Source organism: Myotis nattereri (genome assembly GCF_964212035.1).
Source record: "Myotis nattereri genome assembly, chromosome: 1".
Classification (NCBI taxonomy): Eukaryota; Metazoa; Chordata; class Mammalia; order Chiroptera; family Vespertilionidae; genus Myotis; species Myotis nattereri.
In genome coordinates this window covers 134,015,433-134,032,933 of record NC_138075.1, presented here as the reverse complement: position 1 = coordinate 134,032,933, position 17,501 = coordinate 134,015,433, and the positions used below count along the sequence as shown (strand labels likewise).

General features: G+C 43.4%; 1 protein-coding gene across 2 annotated transcripts in view; it reads left to right on the top strand.

Moving 5' to 3' along the window:
• NSUN6 (NOP2/Sun RNA methyltransferase 6) overlaps positions 1 to 17,501 on the top strand; it is a 67,705-nt gene that overhangs the window by 36,424 nt on the left and 13,780 nt on the right. For both annotated transcript variants that reach the window (XM_081095045.1, XM_081095044.1), the window contains exon 9: positions 13,451 to 13,599. In XM_081095045.1, the coding sequence (XP_080951171.1) occupies positions 13,451 to 13,599 (149 nt within the window). The remainder of the gene's footprint in view (positions 1 to 13,450; positions 13,600 to 17,501) is intronic.

Sequence of the window (17,501 nt, the reverse complement as noted above, 5' to 3'; positions counted from 1 at the left end):
GATTCCGGTCAAGGGCATGTACCTGGGTTGCAGGCACATCTCCAGTGGGAGATGTGCAGGAGGCAGCTGATCGATGTTTCTCTCTCATCGATGTTTCTAACTCTCTATCTCTCTCCCTTCCTCTCTGTAAAAAATCAATAAAATATATTTAAAAAAAAAAAAAGTAATTCCTCGAAGAAATTGGCTTAGGAAACAAGTTTATAGAAGTAAAGGAAGGGCTCTTGGAGCTTGGGAGTGGGGAAGCTAATGGTAATGCTCCTGGAGGGATGGAAAGGGGGAAGGAAAAGAGAAAAGGAAAAGGAAAGGTGTGGGAGTGGGCATGTTCCTTAGGTCCTCTGTCCTAAGGGTTTGAGGGGTGGAGATTTTAGGCAGGTCCCGAGGGAAGATCTCCATGGAATATTCAGTAGCTTTCCAGGTGTGTCCTTTCAAGGTTGTGGTCTCCACTGATTAATTGACCTACATCAGGGCAGGGCGTCATTATTCAGTGTAGCTGGTCCTGAGGTGGCTTGTCTGGTTTTGTTGCTTTTCTGGGCCTGGAGCTGAAATACAATTGAGGCCTAGATGTTATCTCTAGGGAGGAAAGGTCTGGTGGTCCAAACCTTATGAACAGATATGTTAGGAGAGGAAGGTCACCCTGGAGGGAGGTCCCACCCTATAATTGTCCTTTGCTAGGCACCCAGGACTTTCTGCCCTGGTGACTTCCAGCCCATAGTTTTGGCCCATAGTTCTTGCTCTGCTCATGTCTAACTGCCTATAACAATTTACCTGTATATAAGCTGTCGTTCATAAAAATGACCATTAGGAGAGAGTTCAAAGTAATCCATTACTATAACTTCACTAAAATTGTTAGGTCACCAATTTAAACACGTCCCGGTAACATTTCTTATAATACTGTTTTAGTAGTGATGAACTACTTTAGCTTTTTCTTGTTTGGGAAACTCCTTCAATTCTAAAATGATAGCCTTGCTGGATAGAGCAGTCTTGGTTGTAGGTTTTTGCATTTCATTATTTTGAATATTGAATATTTAATGCCAACCCCTTCTGACCTGCAGTGTTTCTGCTGAGAAGTCACTTGACCTTTTTATTGGACTTCTCTTGTAGGTAACTGACTGCTTATCTTTTGCTACTTTTAAGATTTTTTCTCTGTCTTTACCTTTGGAATTTTAATTATGATGTGTCTTGGTATGGACCTCTTTGGTTCATCTTTTTGGGATTCTGCATTTTCTGGACTCATATATTTATTTCCTTCAACAGGTTAGGGAAGTTTTCAGTCATTATTTCTTCAAAAATATTCTCAATCTCTTGCATTCTTTCTTCTTATACTGGTATCCCTATTTTGTGAGTATTGTTAGACTTGATTTTGTCCCAGAAGTTAAACTGTCCTCATTTTATTAACTTCTTTTTTCTTTTTTGATTGGCTGTGTTCTGCTATCTTGTCTTCCAGTTCACTGTTTAGATCCTCTGTTTTATCTAATCTGATGTTGCTTCTTTCTAATGAGCGGTTCTCAACCTGTGGGTCGCGACCCCTTTGGCGGTCGAACAACCCTTTCACAGGGGTCGCCTAAGACCATCCTGCATATCAAATGTTTACATTACGATTCATAACAGTAGCAACATTACAGTTATGAAGTAGCTACGAAAATAATTTTATGGTTGGGTCACAACATGAGGAATTGTATTTAAAGGGCCAGAAGTTTGAGAACCACTGCTAATGTATTCTTCATTTCTGTTATTATAGCCTTCATTTCTGACTGCTTGTTTTCTATGGTTTCTATCTTTTTGTTGACATTCTTACTGAGTTCATTTATTTCCTCCCTAAGTTCATTGAGCATTCTTATGACCAGTGTTTTAAACTTTGCATCTGGTAAATTGCTTGTGTCCTTTTAGTTTAGTTGTGTGTTTTTTGTTGTTGTTTTTTTTCCTGGAGCTTTGTCTTTTTCTTTTACTTGAGACGTGTTTCCTTGTCTCATCATCCTGGCCGACTTCCTGTGTTTGTTTTTATGTATTAAGTAGATCTGGTACATCTTGCATTCCTGGCAGAGTGGCCTGTGTTGTAGGTGTCCTTTGAGGCCCAGTGGTGCAGTCTTTCTGGTCATCTTAGCCGGATTTCCAGGTTTATCCCTTGTGTCTGTTTTATGTGCCCTCTTATTGTGGTTGAGACTTGATTACTGTTGGTATATCAGTGGTTGGGATTGACCTTCTGGCTGACTGCCTATGGATTTGGCCATGGCTACATGGGATGAGCTCTAGGGCAGGGCAGTCCCACTGAACAGGAGTCACTTTAGAGGGGGCTCTGGTGTCAGCTGACTCCTCCCTTGCAGTGTGTCTGTCATTTGTGGAGCTGGTTGGGTGGAGGTCTTGTATAGTCTGTAGCCAGCCACTGCCTCTGTTTGCTTTGGGGCCTCTTGGGAGGGGATCTAGTGAATGTCAAGGACAGCTGCCATTTTTGCACAGTTGGGGTATCTTGTGGGAGCTACAAAGTGATCTGTGGTTTGTTGCTACTTGTACTGGTTTTGGCATGTATTGGAGAGGATATGCTGTGAACCAAGTTCCGCTGCCACTAGTGCTGGGCTTTGCGACCCTATAGTGGGCACCATGATATGAGTGAAGGCCAGCTTTCACTTGTGCAGGGCTTGTGGATGCTTAGTTAAAGCTATGTTTTAAGCCAAGCGTGGCCACAGATTTTGCCAGGCTTGGGGCCACTAGTTAGGAGTTACAATGCAAGTTGAGATCGCTTGCCACTTGTGTCAGGCTTGGCACTTAAAAGAGGTATACAGGGCATGCCAATTTTAGCTAGTGCTTGCTTGGAATTTGTAGACCTTTGAGAGATTTTAAGAAAGTGCTCAACATGAACCTAAGTAGGCCACTCATGTGGAAAAGCTGCTGAAAGATATTCAGACTGGACACACTGGTTGGGTGGGAAGGGGTGTCAGGGAATCACCAGGGTGGCACAAATGTGCTAGCCAGGTAATGAAGAGCTCTGACTTGGCACCTACCTGCACCTGGCCCTCTGGATGGGAGTTGTGCTCAACAAAGGAGCAATGTGCCTACCAACACTTTCATCCCCAGAGGGAGCTTTCTTAACCCCGGCCTCTCTAGCCCTTGTCCCTAAGCTAGTCAATTTCATTTTTCTCCATGTGTCCCTTCTAGTTTCGGGACAACCGTCCATAAGCCTGGGAGTGAGTGAGTTGGCAGACAAGTGTGTGCTTGGGCCCTTTAAGAGGATGCCTATGTGAACAGCAGCCTTCCATTTCACTTGGGTATCATCCCCACTGATTTACAGCCAGGTGTTATGGGGACTACTTTTTCTGGAACTGGTGCACAGGGCGTGGGAGCTTGGTGTGGGTTTTGGACTCCTTGGTCCTCAGAAGGGACTGCTCCCACCGAGATATCCCTCCCAATTTTTAGTCACACAGCTTTGTTTCCACTCACCATTTTTGCTGTTATTGGCAAATATATTACATTTGCCAATATATAACACACTATATGTATAGATATGGATATATGATACGTGTATATATGTATATACATATATAGCCTTTATTACATATAGGGCCATCAGTGGAATTATATGCATATTTATTCAGTTGATTTTTAAATCAATTAAGAGAATATGCATTTGTACTGTTTTTTATAATTACATAATTACCTTTACGTGTGTTCTTTGTATTATCATATGGACTCAAATTACACTGTAGTTCAGTTCCTTTCAATTTGAAGAACTTTTAAAAGTATTTCTTATAATGCAGGTTTCTAGCAACAATTCTCTAGGTTTTTGTTTACCTGGGAGTATCTATTTCACCTTTATTTTAAAAAGATAATCTCTTTATACTTTGAATACATCATCCCACTGCCTTTTGGTTTTCATTCTTTTGATGAGAAAACATCTTTTAATCTTATTGTGGTTCCCTAGTATATGAGAGTCATTTTTCTCTTGCACCTTTATATTTTTTAATTTTAATAGTATGTTATATTTACTTCCCTATGTCCAAAATATTATCATTTCAACATATATCTCTTGCAGCTTTAAAGATATTTTTTCTTTGCTTTTAACTTTCAAAATTTTTAGTATGATGTGCCTGATAACTGATCTTTCTTCATTTGTCCTACTTAAAATTTGTGGAGCATCATGATCATTTTTTATTTATTTATTTATTTATTTATTTTATTTATTTATTTATTTATTTATTTTCAGGGCTCGCCTCCCCGCCTCACCGGGTCAGTGAAAAAACGATCAGAGTAGTGGTATTTTTTAAAAATATTTTTCTAGTTTTTGTCTCTCCTTTTCTGGTGCTCTTATTGTGTTTATATTGGTGCACTTAATGGTGTCACACATACCTCTGATGCTATGTTCATTTTTCTTCTATGATCTTCAGATTGCATAATTTCTACTCTTCTATCTTCAAATACATTTTGATTTTTTTTTTCTGTCAGCTGAAGTCTATAATTGAGCCCCTCTAGTGAATTTGTCATTTGTAATTACACATTCAATTCCAGAACTTCCATTTGTTTTGTTTTTTTGTAATTTGTATTTATTGATGTGTTTTATTTGGTGAGACATTGTTGCTATGTGTTCCTTTGCCTCCTGAAGCATAGTTTCTTTTATTTAATTCTTTGGACATATTTTTTATTGGCTGTTTTAAAGTCTTTGCTAAGTCTGCTATCTATACCCTCTCAAAGATAGTTTCTGTTGTGTTGGGTCACACTTTCATGTTTCTTTGCATAGCTCATAACTTGCTGTAGTTGAAACTGGGTAATAAGTTGCACCAACTCTAGATACAAATCACTCCACTCCTCCCTAGGCTTGTGGTTATTGTTTACTGTGATGGCTGGTTGTTTTAGTAAATTGTATATTGCATGTACACAGTAATCCTGGGATGATAATAGTTTTATGAGGGTTCTTTTTTCCCCTAAAAACAGTAATTATCACTGTGGTGGTGGTATAATGATAGTTGATTTTTAAAAACATATTTTCATTAATTTCAGAGAGGAAGGGAGAGGGAAAGAGATAGAAACATCAATGATGAGAGAGAATCATTGATCGGCTGCCTCCTTCTACACGCCCCCTACTAGGGATCGAGCCTGCAACCCAGGTATATGCCCTTGATGGAATCAAACCCGGAACCTTTCACTCCACAGGCCGAAGCTCTATCCACTGAGCAAACCGGTGAGGGGGTATGAGGGCTCTCTTTACTGTCTCTTTCCCTGGTCTTTGTGTTAAACTGTCTGCTTCAGTTATTATTCAGATGCTATTTGCCTTCACTAATTTCAGGTTGATTATGCTGTTCTTTTCAGTAGTGCTCTGGGGCATAAATTGTTTCACCATCTTGATCCAACAAATTTGGTGCCCTTTGCATACGTAATCTTTGAAGCCAGTTTTTGAGATTTGTTCTCTCCCCAGGAGAGCTCTTCTTAGCTGTCTCATTTCTTAGTTCTCAGGTAAACTTCTGGCAGGTCTGTGGTTTAGCTTACTGCTCTCGTGGAGCTGCCAGCCTCCTCTTAATTGCTTACCACCACAATCTCCATGATTTTCCAGAGTAATCAACCCTCAGGCTTAAACTTCCTACCATTGTGGTTAAAATAAAGTCAGTTCACTTGGGGAAATACCTGAACTGTGTTTTTACTTGCTATCTCTCCCCTTTGGCAAAACCTCTGGCCCACTGTTCCAGAGATGAGGGCAAGATAGTGAGTGACCTATTTTTCTTGGAGTGACACCTGATGAATGAGCAGCACAGTACTGGGCTGGGTCATCATCTTCTGATTTTTCTATCTTGCCTTTCCTAATGTGGAACTTCTTCACCAGCAATGAATTGGGGTGAGGGCAGTTGGGGCTTTACAGTTCTCAGCTTCTGTGCCTATGTATTGGGGCTGGGTGGTGGAAGGCAGCCTCAGAGTTTTCAGGTGCTCTTACCTAGAGTTGAGCCTCTGCAACATGGGATTTGAGAGGGAGGGAAGGTGAGAAATGCTGGTAGACCTGCCCTTCCAGGTGAGATACCACAATCCTTGACTGGGAGCTGAGGGAGAAGATGCCATGTGTCCTTGGCTGCACCCAAGTGAAGTGGATCTTCTTTGATTCTGAGCTTCAGGATGAAGAGAGGCAGTTGGGACAAAGGAGTGAATGTGGGTTGTGGCTTAGCCATAGTTTCTCACTATTCTTGCTGAGATGTAGTATATTTTCTTGAATAAGTGTTTTTTCATTTGATATATGTCCTGTACATTTTCCAGAGATTTTAAATGGTGGTTTTGTTTTTTATAATTTTTACCAGTTATGGTTATTTCACTGGAGGAAAGGTTGTGGAACTCCTCATGTCCTCATTCCAAAAGTTACCTCAATTTTATTTATTTATTTATTTTTTTTAATATATTTTATTGATTTTTTACAGCGAGAAAGGGAGAGAGATAGAGAGTTAGAAACATCGATGAGAGAGAAACATCGATCAGCTGCCTCCTGCACATCTCCTACTGGGGATGTGCCCGCAACCCAGGTACATGCCCTTGACCAGAATCGAACCTGGGACCTTTCAGTCCGCAGGCCGACGCTCTATCCACTGAGCCAAACCGGTTTCGGCTCAATTTCATTTATTTTTAACAAAAATATTGCTCCTGAATTACGGTATATACCAGTGATGGCGAACCTATGACACTTGTGTCAGAGGTGACACACGAACTCATGTTTTTGGTTGATTTTTTCTTTGTTAAATGGCATTTATATATATAAAATAAATATCAAAAATGGTTGCAAATATCAAAAAATTTCTATATGTGACACAGCACCAGAGTTAAGTTAGGGTTTTTCAAAATGCTGACATGCCGAGCTCAAAAGGTTCGCCATCACTGGTATATACCATCCCAAAACAGTGCAGCTTTACAAATCTCTAAAGGTAGTTCCAATATATATTATGAGAAAAATGTGGACGAAAGGGGCCACAGGGGCCACACGGGCCACACGCTGACCTGACAAGCTTAGGGAAGGCCTGCGTGGCAGCCTAGCAGACTCAGAGACCTAAAATAACCACAAAGGATGGTCTGAAATTAAACTTTGACTAAAAGCAGTTATGGTGGGCAGTTATGTCCTAGGCCTGTATCTTCACTGACAAGATCAACTTTGATCCTTACTGAGCCCATTTGCCTTTTTGCCTCTAAGATAACATTCCTTTGAAGTGTCTGGGTAACTTGTAACTTCCCTTTTTCTGAAGCCCCTGGGGCATAACCAAATGTTCTGGGCGCCAGGGCAGATACTACAAATTCCTTCATTATCATGTTGATTGATCCTGCACCCACCTAAGTATGTGTCCATCATTTTACTTTTTATCCTATCACAGAGGTTTCCCCGCTTCGCTTAATCCCACTTCCTTGAATCTGTCACCAATGAATTTCATGTATAAATACGGATGTAACCCTGCCATTCTCTGGAGCACTATCTCAATTCATTGAGGTTCTGCTTCCCGGCATATGTCGACAGTTTGGCTCAAATAAACTCACAAAAATGCTTTACAGGTTTCAATGGTTTTTTACGTTAACAAAAAGGTTTATGAAACAAAAATGCTGGGACTCTTGCAGTACATAAGCCTTACAAGTTTATCCCATACCTTTCTAGGTTTGAGTAAGAGAAATTTCACTTGGACCAGGTGCATTTGGAGAGTATTTTGGTGATTTTTTTGTCAGATCTAAGACAGGTTTAGAATATTTTTATGAATTTCTTAATTTAATATTTTATAGTCATCCAGTACCTTCTATTAAAATTGTACTTATTAGGAAGAGTGAGTTCAGTGACTAGGCATTGCTCCCACCCTGAGGGCCACAGTTTATGGTTGTGTCCTGTGCAAGTGCACCAGGCTGAGGGGTGAGTGGGGGCTGAAATCTGGCCTGCGCTCTGTCATTGTGTGCAGGACTGTGTTAATCCAGAGGAAGGGGTGCCTTAGTTCTAGTTCACACAAAAGTATTCTGTGGGCTTGCAGATTTTTAGTGTCTGGGGTTGGGGGAATAAGACCTGAACACGTGACTACTTTAAGACTGTGCATCTGAAAGATACCAAATGAAGTCAGAATGTTTATTTCTCATAGGGACAATAAAAAAAGAGTTAGAGGAGGAGGTGGCATTTGACAGGCCTTTAAAGGGTATGTAGTATTTTGTCAAAAGGAAATGAGTGCAGGGGACATTGCAGGTGAGAATTAGCAGAGGCATACACATAGCAAAGTTCATGCATCTTGGTAACAAAGCACTGTTCTGTTTTGCTTTGTTTTTAACATTGGTGAATATGGGAGAATACAGAGAAATGCGGCTGGAGAAATAGATAAGGCCATATTATTAACAGTCTTTCTTTGTTAATCTCAGGAGTTTATTTCACAGTGTTAGGTAGCTATGAAACGAACAAAATTTTTTTTAGTAATGTCAGAGGAATAAATAACTTGTTGAGAGCTGTGTTTTAGGGGAATTCATCTGGCCACAGGATTCAAAATAAAACTATATAAGGTATTTCAATAAAAAGAATTTAGTATAAAGCCACACTAAAGAGAAACAGTTTGGTATACACAGTATAAAGAGTCAGTTAAATCGATGTGGGAGCACTGAAAAAGCGAAAGGAGATCACGTAGGCAAGCAGTGGTTCTCAGCCTGTGGGTCGCGAACAATGAAAATACACCCTGCATATCAGATCTTTACATTAAGATTCATCACAGTAACAAAATTACAGTTATGAAGTAGCAACGAAAATAATTTTATGGCTGGGGGTCACCACAACATGAGGAACTGTATTAAAGGGTCGCAGCATTAGGAAGGTTGAGAACCACTGCTAGAGGCAGGAGAAACAAAGGGAGGAGGTTTGCTCATTAGAACCAAAAAGCTCAGAGAAGAGGCTCCACGGAGCTGGAATTAAAAACTCTAAGGAAGTGGGTACTACCCAGCTGCTGCTCTTTCCTTAGGACTCAAAGCAGGCAGTGCCTTGGAGCTGGACTAAGACCTCTGAGGAAGGTCTGATACTTAACACGTTAAGCGCCCAGCCTGTTTTGTCTTCTGGACAGAAAGTATAGTGTCAGTCACCGGTGCCTGACAGGGCACGTATTGTGTTAATGGAAGAAGCTAGGAACTGCTGCTGCCAAGGTAAAGGGCTGTAGTTGGGATGCTTTTGACAGGAGTAGTACGCAAACAGAAAGGAGAAAGTCCACTCTGTACTTCTAGTCTCTCATCTTCCCACCCTCTATCACTCTGTCTCCTACTTGTGAATCTTGAAAGGAAGCCAGAAACCACTGGAGAATTGTTTACAGTTCCCACCTCAGTCACACAGCAGAGGAGAGAAGGGTAGATTTGGAGCTCAGAAAATAGAGATTCATAGCTAGCAAAACAAAAGCCTTTGAAATGGGTCCCTATATGTACAAGAATTTAGTATATGATAAAAGAAGCATTTCAAACCTGGAAGAAAGAATAAATTAGTTAATAAATTGATCTGCAACAAATTATTTTGGAGGGTGTGGGGAAGTATGTACACCTCAAATAAACAAGGCATGCGGCTCGCTGGCTGCGAGTTTGATGTGCTTGATGTACACAAAAGTATTTTGAAGATGGATTAAGGAGTTTACTGTAAAGAATTAAACTGAAAATAACTAGAAGCAAATAAAGGTGAACATTTATTAATTGCACTAATGGAGAAGATTTTAAAGCATGAAAGAAAAGATAAAACTCAACAAGGAAAAGGATATATTTAATATTCAACAATTATATTTATAAAAAGATCCAAAAACTTAGAGGAGAGGTTAATATTCTTAATATACAAAGGACTCTTCTAATTAATAAAGGAAAATACAACAATCTCAGTGGGAAAAGGGCAAAAATAAGGAATGTGACCATAAACAGAAAATATACAAATGGCAAATAAAATAATTGTCATCCTTTTTAAAAAAAAATAGGTTTTTATTGATTTCAGAGAAAGGGAGAGATAGAAACATCAATGATGAGAGAGAATCATCAATTGGCTGCCTCCTTCATGCCCCTCCCCCCACCCCCACACACTGCATATTGTGCCGGCAATCCAGGAATGTGCCATGACCGCAAATTGAATCTTCACCTTCAAGTTTATAGGTCAGTATTCTACCACTGAGCCACACCAGTTGGGCAATAATTGTCAACTCTGATGAGGATTTGGGGACTACAAATATACTCATGATCTAGAAATGTAAACTGGTATAGTCTTTCTAGAGGATGTGTATCAGTATATATCAAAAACCTTGAAAATAATTGTTTACATTGAAAAGATACATTTTCTGAGACAGTAGGTAAGAAAGCAAGGATAGTTATAGATGGAGATGAGTTAATAAGAGCTTGTGTCTGACAGTTTTGAAATCAAAGAAAAGCAGAATGATGCTGTGGGTGCTGTAGGAAATCAGCTAGCTTTGTGTAAAAGCAGTCAGCAGCATTATCTTGCTTGCAATTAGCTAGCATCTTCTATAATCCTATCTAATAAAAGGGAAACGTGGTAATTAGCCATACAGCTGCTACCCTTCCCATTGGCTAATCAGGGCGATATGCAAATTAAATGCCAGCCAAGATGGCGGCCGGCAGCCAGGCAGCTTGAAGCGAACATGAGGCTTCCTTGCTTCAGTGACGGAGGACTCTAACGTTCCCCGCCTGCCGCTGCCGGCCTCTGAGCTTGCAGTTTGAAACATTGTTACAAATATAGAAGCTAAACAAAACCCCAGAAACCTACTTTCAGCCAGCTGGGATCTCAGAGCTGGAGTTGAAACAGTGTTTCAACCATAGAACCCAAACAAACCAGATACTTGCTTTCAGCAGCGGAGCCCTAAGAGCTGGAGCCAAGCCTCAGAGCTAAAGCTGGCCCAGAATAAAAAAGAAAAAGAAAAAAAGGAGCAGTGGGAGCTTCAGTCACTAGCCAGCCTGAAAACAGCCCTCAACCCTTCACCCAGACTGGCCAGGCACCCCAGTGGGGACCCCCACCCTGAAGGGTGTGTGACCAGCTGCAAACAGCCATCATCCCCTCATCCAGGCTGGCCAGGCAACCCAGTGGGGACCCCCAACCTGATCCAGGACACCTGTCAGGGCAAAGCAGCCGGCCCCCACCCATGCACCAGGCCTCTATCCTACATAGTAAAAGGGTAATATGCCTCCCAGCACCGGGATCAGCGGAGCCACGAGGCCTCCCGGCACCGGGATCAGCGTGACGGGGCAGCGCCCAAACCTCCTGATCGCTCTGCGGCTCTGTGTGTGACAGGGGGTGGGGCCACAACCTCCCTATCTGCCCTGCTCTGTTCGTGACAGGGGAAGGCGCCCCAACTCCCTGATCAGCCATGCTCTGTGCCTGATAGGGGGGAGCTCTCCAACCCCCTGATCGCCCTGCGGCTCTGTGTGTGACAGGGTGCGGCGCCCCAACCCCCTGATGGGCCCTGCTCTGTGTGTGACAGGGTGTGGCGCCCCAACCCCCCAACCCCCCAACCCCCACGGGCCCTGCTCTGTGTGTGACGCGGTAGAGCCATAACCTCCCCATCGGCCCTGCCCTGAGTGTGACAGTGGCGGCGCCCCAACACCCTGATCGGCTCTGCTCTGTGGGTGATAGAGGGCGGCGCCCCAACTGCCTCCCACGGGCCCTGCTCTGTGTGTGACGGGGTAGAGCCATAACCTCCCCATCGGCCCTGCCCTGAGTGTGAAAGGGTGCGTCGCCCCAACCCCCTTATCTGCCCTGCTCTGTGTGACAGGGGGCGGTGCCCCAGCTCCCCTATCGGCCCTACTCTGTGAGTGACAGGGGGGAGCTCCTCAACCCCCTGATCGGCCCTGCTCTGTGCGTGACGGGGTGGGGAGCTCCCCAACCCCCTGATGGGCCCTGCTCTGTGAGTGACAGGGGGCAGCTCCCCAACCCCCTGTTTGGCCCTGCTCTGTGCGTGACGGGGTGGCGCCACAACCTCCCCATCGGCCCTGCCTTGAGTGTGACAGGGGAGTGCCCCAACCCCCTGATTGGCCCTGCTCTGTGGGTGATGGGGCAGTGCCCCAACCTCCCCATTGACCATGCCTTGAGTGTGACAGGGGGCGGTGCCCCAAACCCCCAATTGGCCCTACCCTGAGTGTGACTGAGGGTGGCATTGCAACCTCCTGATCAGCCCTGCTCTGTGCGTGACAGGGGGGAACTCCCCAACCCCCTGATCGGCCCTGCTCTGTTTGTGACAGGGTACAGAGCCCCAACCCCCTGATGGGCCCTGCTCTGTGCGTGACAGGGGGCAGCACCACAACCCCCTGATCGGCTGGCTCTGTATGTGACAGGGGTGGCACCACAACCCCCTGATCCGCCCTGCTTGTGCGTGACGGGGTGGTGCCGCAACCTCCCCATCGACTCTGCCTTGAGTGTGACGGGGCGGCGCCCCAACCCCCCAATCGGCCCTACCCTGAGCGTGACTGAGGGTGGCATCGCAACCTCCTGATCCGCCCTGCTCTGTGCATGATGGGATGGCGCCCCAACTCCCCAATCGGTCCTGCTCTGAGCCCGACCAGGGGCTGCGGGGCAGGCACCTAGGGATTGGGCTTGCCTTCTGCCACCCGGGAGTGGGCCTAAGTCAGCAGGTCGTTATCTCCCGAGTGGTCCCAGACTGTGAGAGGGCACATGTGGGACTGAGGGACACCCCCCCCCCCAGTGTACAAATTTTTGTGCACCGGGCCTCTAGTCTATAATAATAAAAGCACAATATGCAAATTAGAATGGACATCCTTCTGGACGAAGCAAGGGCTGCAAGGGAAGCCCGGGTCCCGCCCAGGTTCTGGGTGCCAGAGGGAAGCCTGGGTCCTGGGTGCCAGAGGGAAGGAAGGCCTACTCTTGCATGATTTTGTGCATTGTGCCTCTAGTAAATATATAAGCAGACTGTTTGGTTTTTATGACTTACTCCAGTAACACTAAGTAGATCAGAAGTTAGAGTGGAGAAAATTACTTAAACGAATACAGAGGGAAACCTGTGAAAGATTGGGATTAGGGAGCTGTTATCTCGTTGTAGAGCATAGCCTTGCTGATGGCTGCAGAGCAAGGAGCCCGAGAAACCACACTATTAGTGTGCTTGACTGGAACTGATAGGTGTGCTGTTTTTCTGGTGCTGTCTGCAGTGGGGATTACCACGAGAAGTATCGGCTCTCAGAATGACTTGAATTCATTCCAGGTCTTAGCTGTCATGAATTGTGGCTTCTGACATTGGGGATACATGTTTGCTCAGGTCTTGGTTTGCACTGTATCAACAGAATAACCCTCAATTGTAATGATCCCATTTTTAACCTTTTTATAAAGTCAGATATGTATTGAATATAAGTCAGAATTACTTTCATCAGGTACTTGATGGAGGGGAGTAATTGTTTTTTCTACTTTCTATTCCAGACTGATTTTAAATTCCTGATAATTGCTCTGTCTCAGGAATTTTTTTATTGTAGACCAATAGGGCAGATACAAATATGTTTATAATTCTCTTTATAGGAGAGCCCCCATTCTTACCAGAATCTTTTGACCGAATTCTTCTTGATGCACCCTGCAGTGGCCTGGGGCAGAGACCAAACATGGCTTGTTCTTGGACTTTGAAGGAAGTGACATCATATCAACCATTACAGCGAAAACTCTTTACTGTGGTATGTGATGATACTTTGCTGTGAAAGAAAGTTGGCCTTCACTGGTTTGATGTTTAAGCGATTAAAAGCGGTGTTCATAGCAGCATTGTTCACAATAATCAAATGTGGAAACCACTGAAGTGTCCATCAACAGGTAAATAAGCAAAATGTGGTATACATACAGTGCAATATTATTCAGCCTTACAAAGGAATGAAGTCCTGATACATGCTCCCACATGGATGGACTTTGAAAACATTATGCCAGACATAAAAGACAAATATTATATGATTCCATTTATATAAGGTAACTTAGAATAGGCAAATTCATAGAGACTAGTGGTCACCAGGGGCTGGAGATATGAAGGAATAAGGAGTTATTGTTTAATGGGTACAGAGTTTAAGTTTAAGATGATGAAAAAAATCTGAATTTAGATAATGATGATGATTGCCCAGAAGTGTGAATGTACTTAATGCCACTGAATTGTATACTTAAGCATGATTATTAATATGTTAAATTTGTTATGTATATTTTACCACACACAAAAAGACAGAGAAGAGCTAGTTTTAAGTACAGGGAGCTTTCCTTTATGTTGACTTCACTATTTCTGCCAGGTAATAGTAGAATTTCTTCACTCAGATGCAATGAGTTTCCAACATTCTGCTTTATCTTTAAAATGTCCCAGGATTACTTACTACTTGATGTGAATAATTATATATAAAACCAGTTACTCTTTTTAATAGGTTTCTTGGATCATCTTAGATAGCAAATTTTTTATATAACTGTCCAATACAATATTGTTATGTCAACTGTAATTGAAAAATTAAAAAAAACTGTAAAAGTGAGAAGTCCAAAAGAAATAAAAATGGGAAGTGACAGTGTCCAGTGTAGGAGATAGGAGAACCATAAAAACTTTGCAAATTTAACTGGTCACCAGTACGTTTCAGAAGAAGTCCAGATAGAATATTTGAGAATTTCTCTCAGTTTTGCAAAAATTATACAATAGATTTCACAAAATATAGATAGCATTTGATCAAGGATTACTTCATTATTTTTACTCAGGCCTTAATTATAAACACATAGGCTACAGCAACAGTGGTGCTGGGGTCTAGCCCCAGCAGGTCCAGGGGTTCCCAAAGGTGTGGATGGAGTCGGCAAAGAAGGAATGACATGGAGGCAGCGTTGAGTTGATTAGCATGGTTGGGTTCTCTTGCCTGGTTCTAGCCAGGATCTCCAGCCAGCTTCTTTGTCTTATTGTCTTGTTACATCTGTATTTATACCAGTTGATTTTAATCCTATCAATTTCTATTCCAAAGGTTAGGGCGTTTCTTATCTCCATTCCAGGGAGTAAAGATTATGTAGCTTAAGCGTGATAGTTCGTACCGCCTGGCACTTAGTTAAGGGGTTTTATTCCCTCTCTAACATCAGGGAAAAATGCCTACCTGGGGAAACAACCTTTCTCGGAGAGGTGTGCTTGGTTAAAACACATAGCGCCAAGAAGGGGAGCAAAGATATTAAGAACAGTATGCCATATACACTAGGTCCCTTGAAACATATGCTGTGCAGATGTTTCTTTCCTGCAACAACTGTGTCAAGCAGCAAGGATGGACCGGCTTCCGGCAAATTCCCCCTTTTTTATTTTTTAAATGATAGCGCATGTAAATCAGCGGCCACATCTCGGATTGGGTTGTTTAAGACTAGGAAGAACACTGACAAGCAATGATAGTGAGCATAGCTATAAATATAGTGGATGGAGTGCACAAGGAGCCTTGTTTCTGTAGAAGGTTGCCGGCCTCTTCAGTCAAGGGATTTCAGCTGTCCTCAAGTCGGTGGTTTGGTTGTCCTTGTTGATCTGGCTAGCAGGCGGCGTCATTGGCGACGGGCTTCCCGAAGTGTCAGCGTGTTGAATGGCTGGATCATGGGTCCAGCCGCGCTTGATGGTGGTTTCGGTGTCCGGGGAGGAGTCACCTGTGCCCTCTGGGTCGGCTGATATGGAAGATGGAGGGTAGTAGAGAGAAAAAAGAAGAAAGCAAAAGAACTACAAGGCATGGAAGTGTTTAGAAAAAAGAGGGAGAATAAGGGAAGACGGCAGCATCCTGACACAGCCCTTTCCTTCAGCTGCCCCTTTCCCTGTGGTCCAGGGTAGAAATGGGAAACAAATCCTGTTGCAATGAGAGGGCAGCTGCTGTCAGCCAGTCTCTGTCTTTACCTGGGTCCTGATCTGAGCTGGGCGTGGGAGGCAAAGCAGCCATGGGGGCAGGAGACCTCCCTCAGAAGGGGTGAGGGTTCAGGCCTCTGCAAAGTTGGGGGAGTGAGGGTCTGTGCCCCACCTCTGTTGACCCCCAAGTTGTCTCCTGATGGCCCCTCTGCGACTGTGCCTGTCTTAGGTTGTTCCTTCCCTGAGGAATCTTACCCGTCTCTGGCTAACCAGCCATCCTCTGGGGCCAAGCAGGGTGATGTGAGGTGTGTGAATGAGGGAGAGGCAGCGCCCCCCTGCAAAAGGTTCAGTTCTGTCTCCTTGGTAGCCTTTGCCCCCGTGGCCTCCACGCCCAGCACCTGCCTTGGGCTCCCCTTGCCTGCTGGCGGGGTCCGGGCTCTGGTCACATCTCTTGGGGAATTCAGGTTTCTTCTCCAGGGAGGGCCCAGCTCACACCATTGGGCGAGAGACAGATCCATGGCACCGGCCACCACGAGACCTCAACCTCAGCGTGAACAGAAAGCCCAGGCAACAGCTGTGGGCAAATGGACTGTGAGAAGAGGGTCCCTCTTGACACAAGGTCGAGAGGGGCCACCAATACAGGACAAAGGAGAGTCCCGGGACAGGGCTTTCTCAGCCCAGGATGTCAGGCTCTTGGCACAGTGGGTGTAATATGTGGTCTCTGAAGCTGTCTTTGAGTACATTTCCAGTCATCTCTCCTGTTGTCTCTTTTCATACACAAAGGTGGCACTGGTCATGGATTATTTAACTTGTTCTTCTTTTATACAATCTGGGAAGAACACATCTTGAGAGTTAAAACAGCAAGCAGCATAAAAGAAGCTTTATTTATAGCTAAAATCCATTTTGATGGGGGGGTAAAATTAGGATACTGTTTTAAGACACTTGGCTTTTCTTTCTAGATCATAGCAAAAAGAAAATTCAAAAAGGCTACTTAGGATGCATTATCTCAAAAAAGGAACAGCTGACAGTATGAGAGGCAGTTGAGAATATAGCAGGTGTGCCATCTGGCATTGATTGAAATTGATTGAGAAAGTGGACAGAATCAAACTTTTTTTATTAATTTAATTTTTCAGTTAGAGTTGATATACAATATTATATTACTTTCCAGTGTACAACATAGTGATAAGACACTTATATGAATTGATCAGCCCCTTAAGTCCAGTACCCACCTGCCACCAGATAGAATTCTTAATATTGCCTATATTCCCCATGCTGTGTTTTACATCCCCATGACTATTTTTATTACTGGAAATTTGTGCTTCTTAACTCCTTTCACCTTTTTCACCCATTCTGCCCAACCCCTCCTCTCATTCTAGCAACCATCAGTTTGTTCCTTGTATCTATAGGTTGGTTTTTCTTTAGTTTGTTCATTTTACTTTTTAGATTTTACATATAAGTAAAATCCATGGTATTTTTCTCTGATTTATTTCTCTTGGCATAATAGTAGTTAGACATTTATATAACTTATGAAGTGATCCCCCCAATAAATCTAGTACTTCCTTGACTCCATACATAGTTACTACAGTATTATTGACTATACCAGGTATATCTTATGCTGCACTTTACATCTCTGTGGCAGTTTTATAACTGCCAATTTTTACTTTTTAATCCCTTCACTTTTTTCACCTAGCCCCATACTCCCCTCCCACCTGGCAACCATTAATTTGTTTTTTGTATATATGAGTTTGTTTCTGTTTTGTTTGTTCG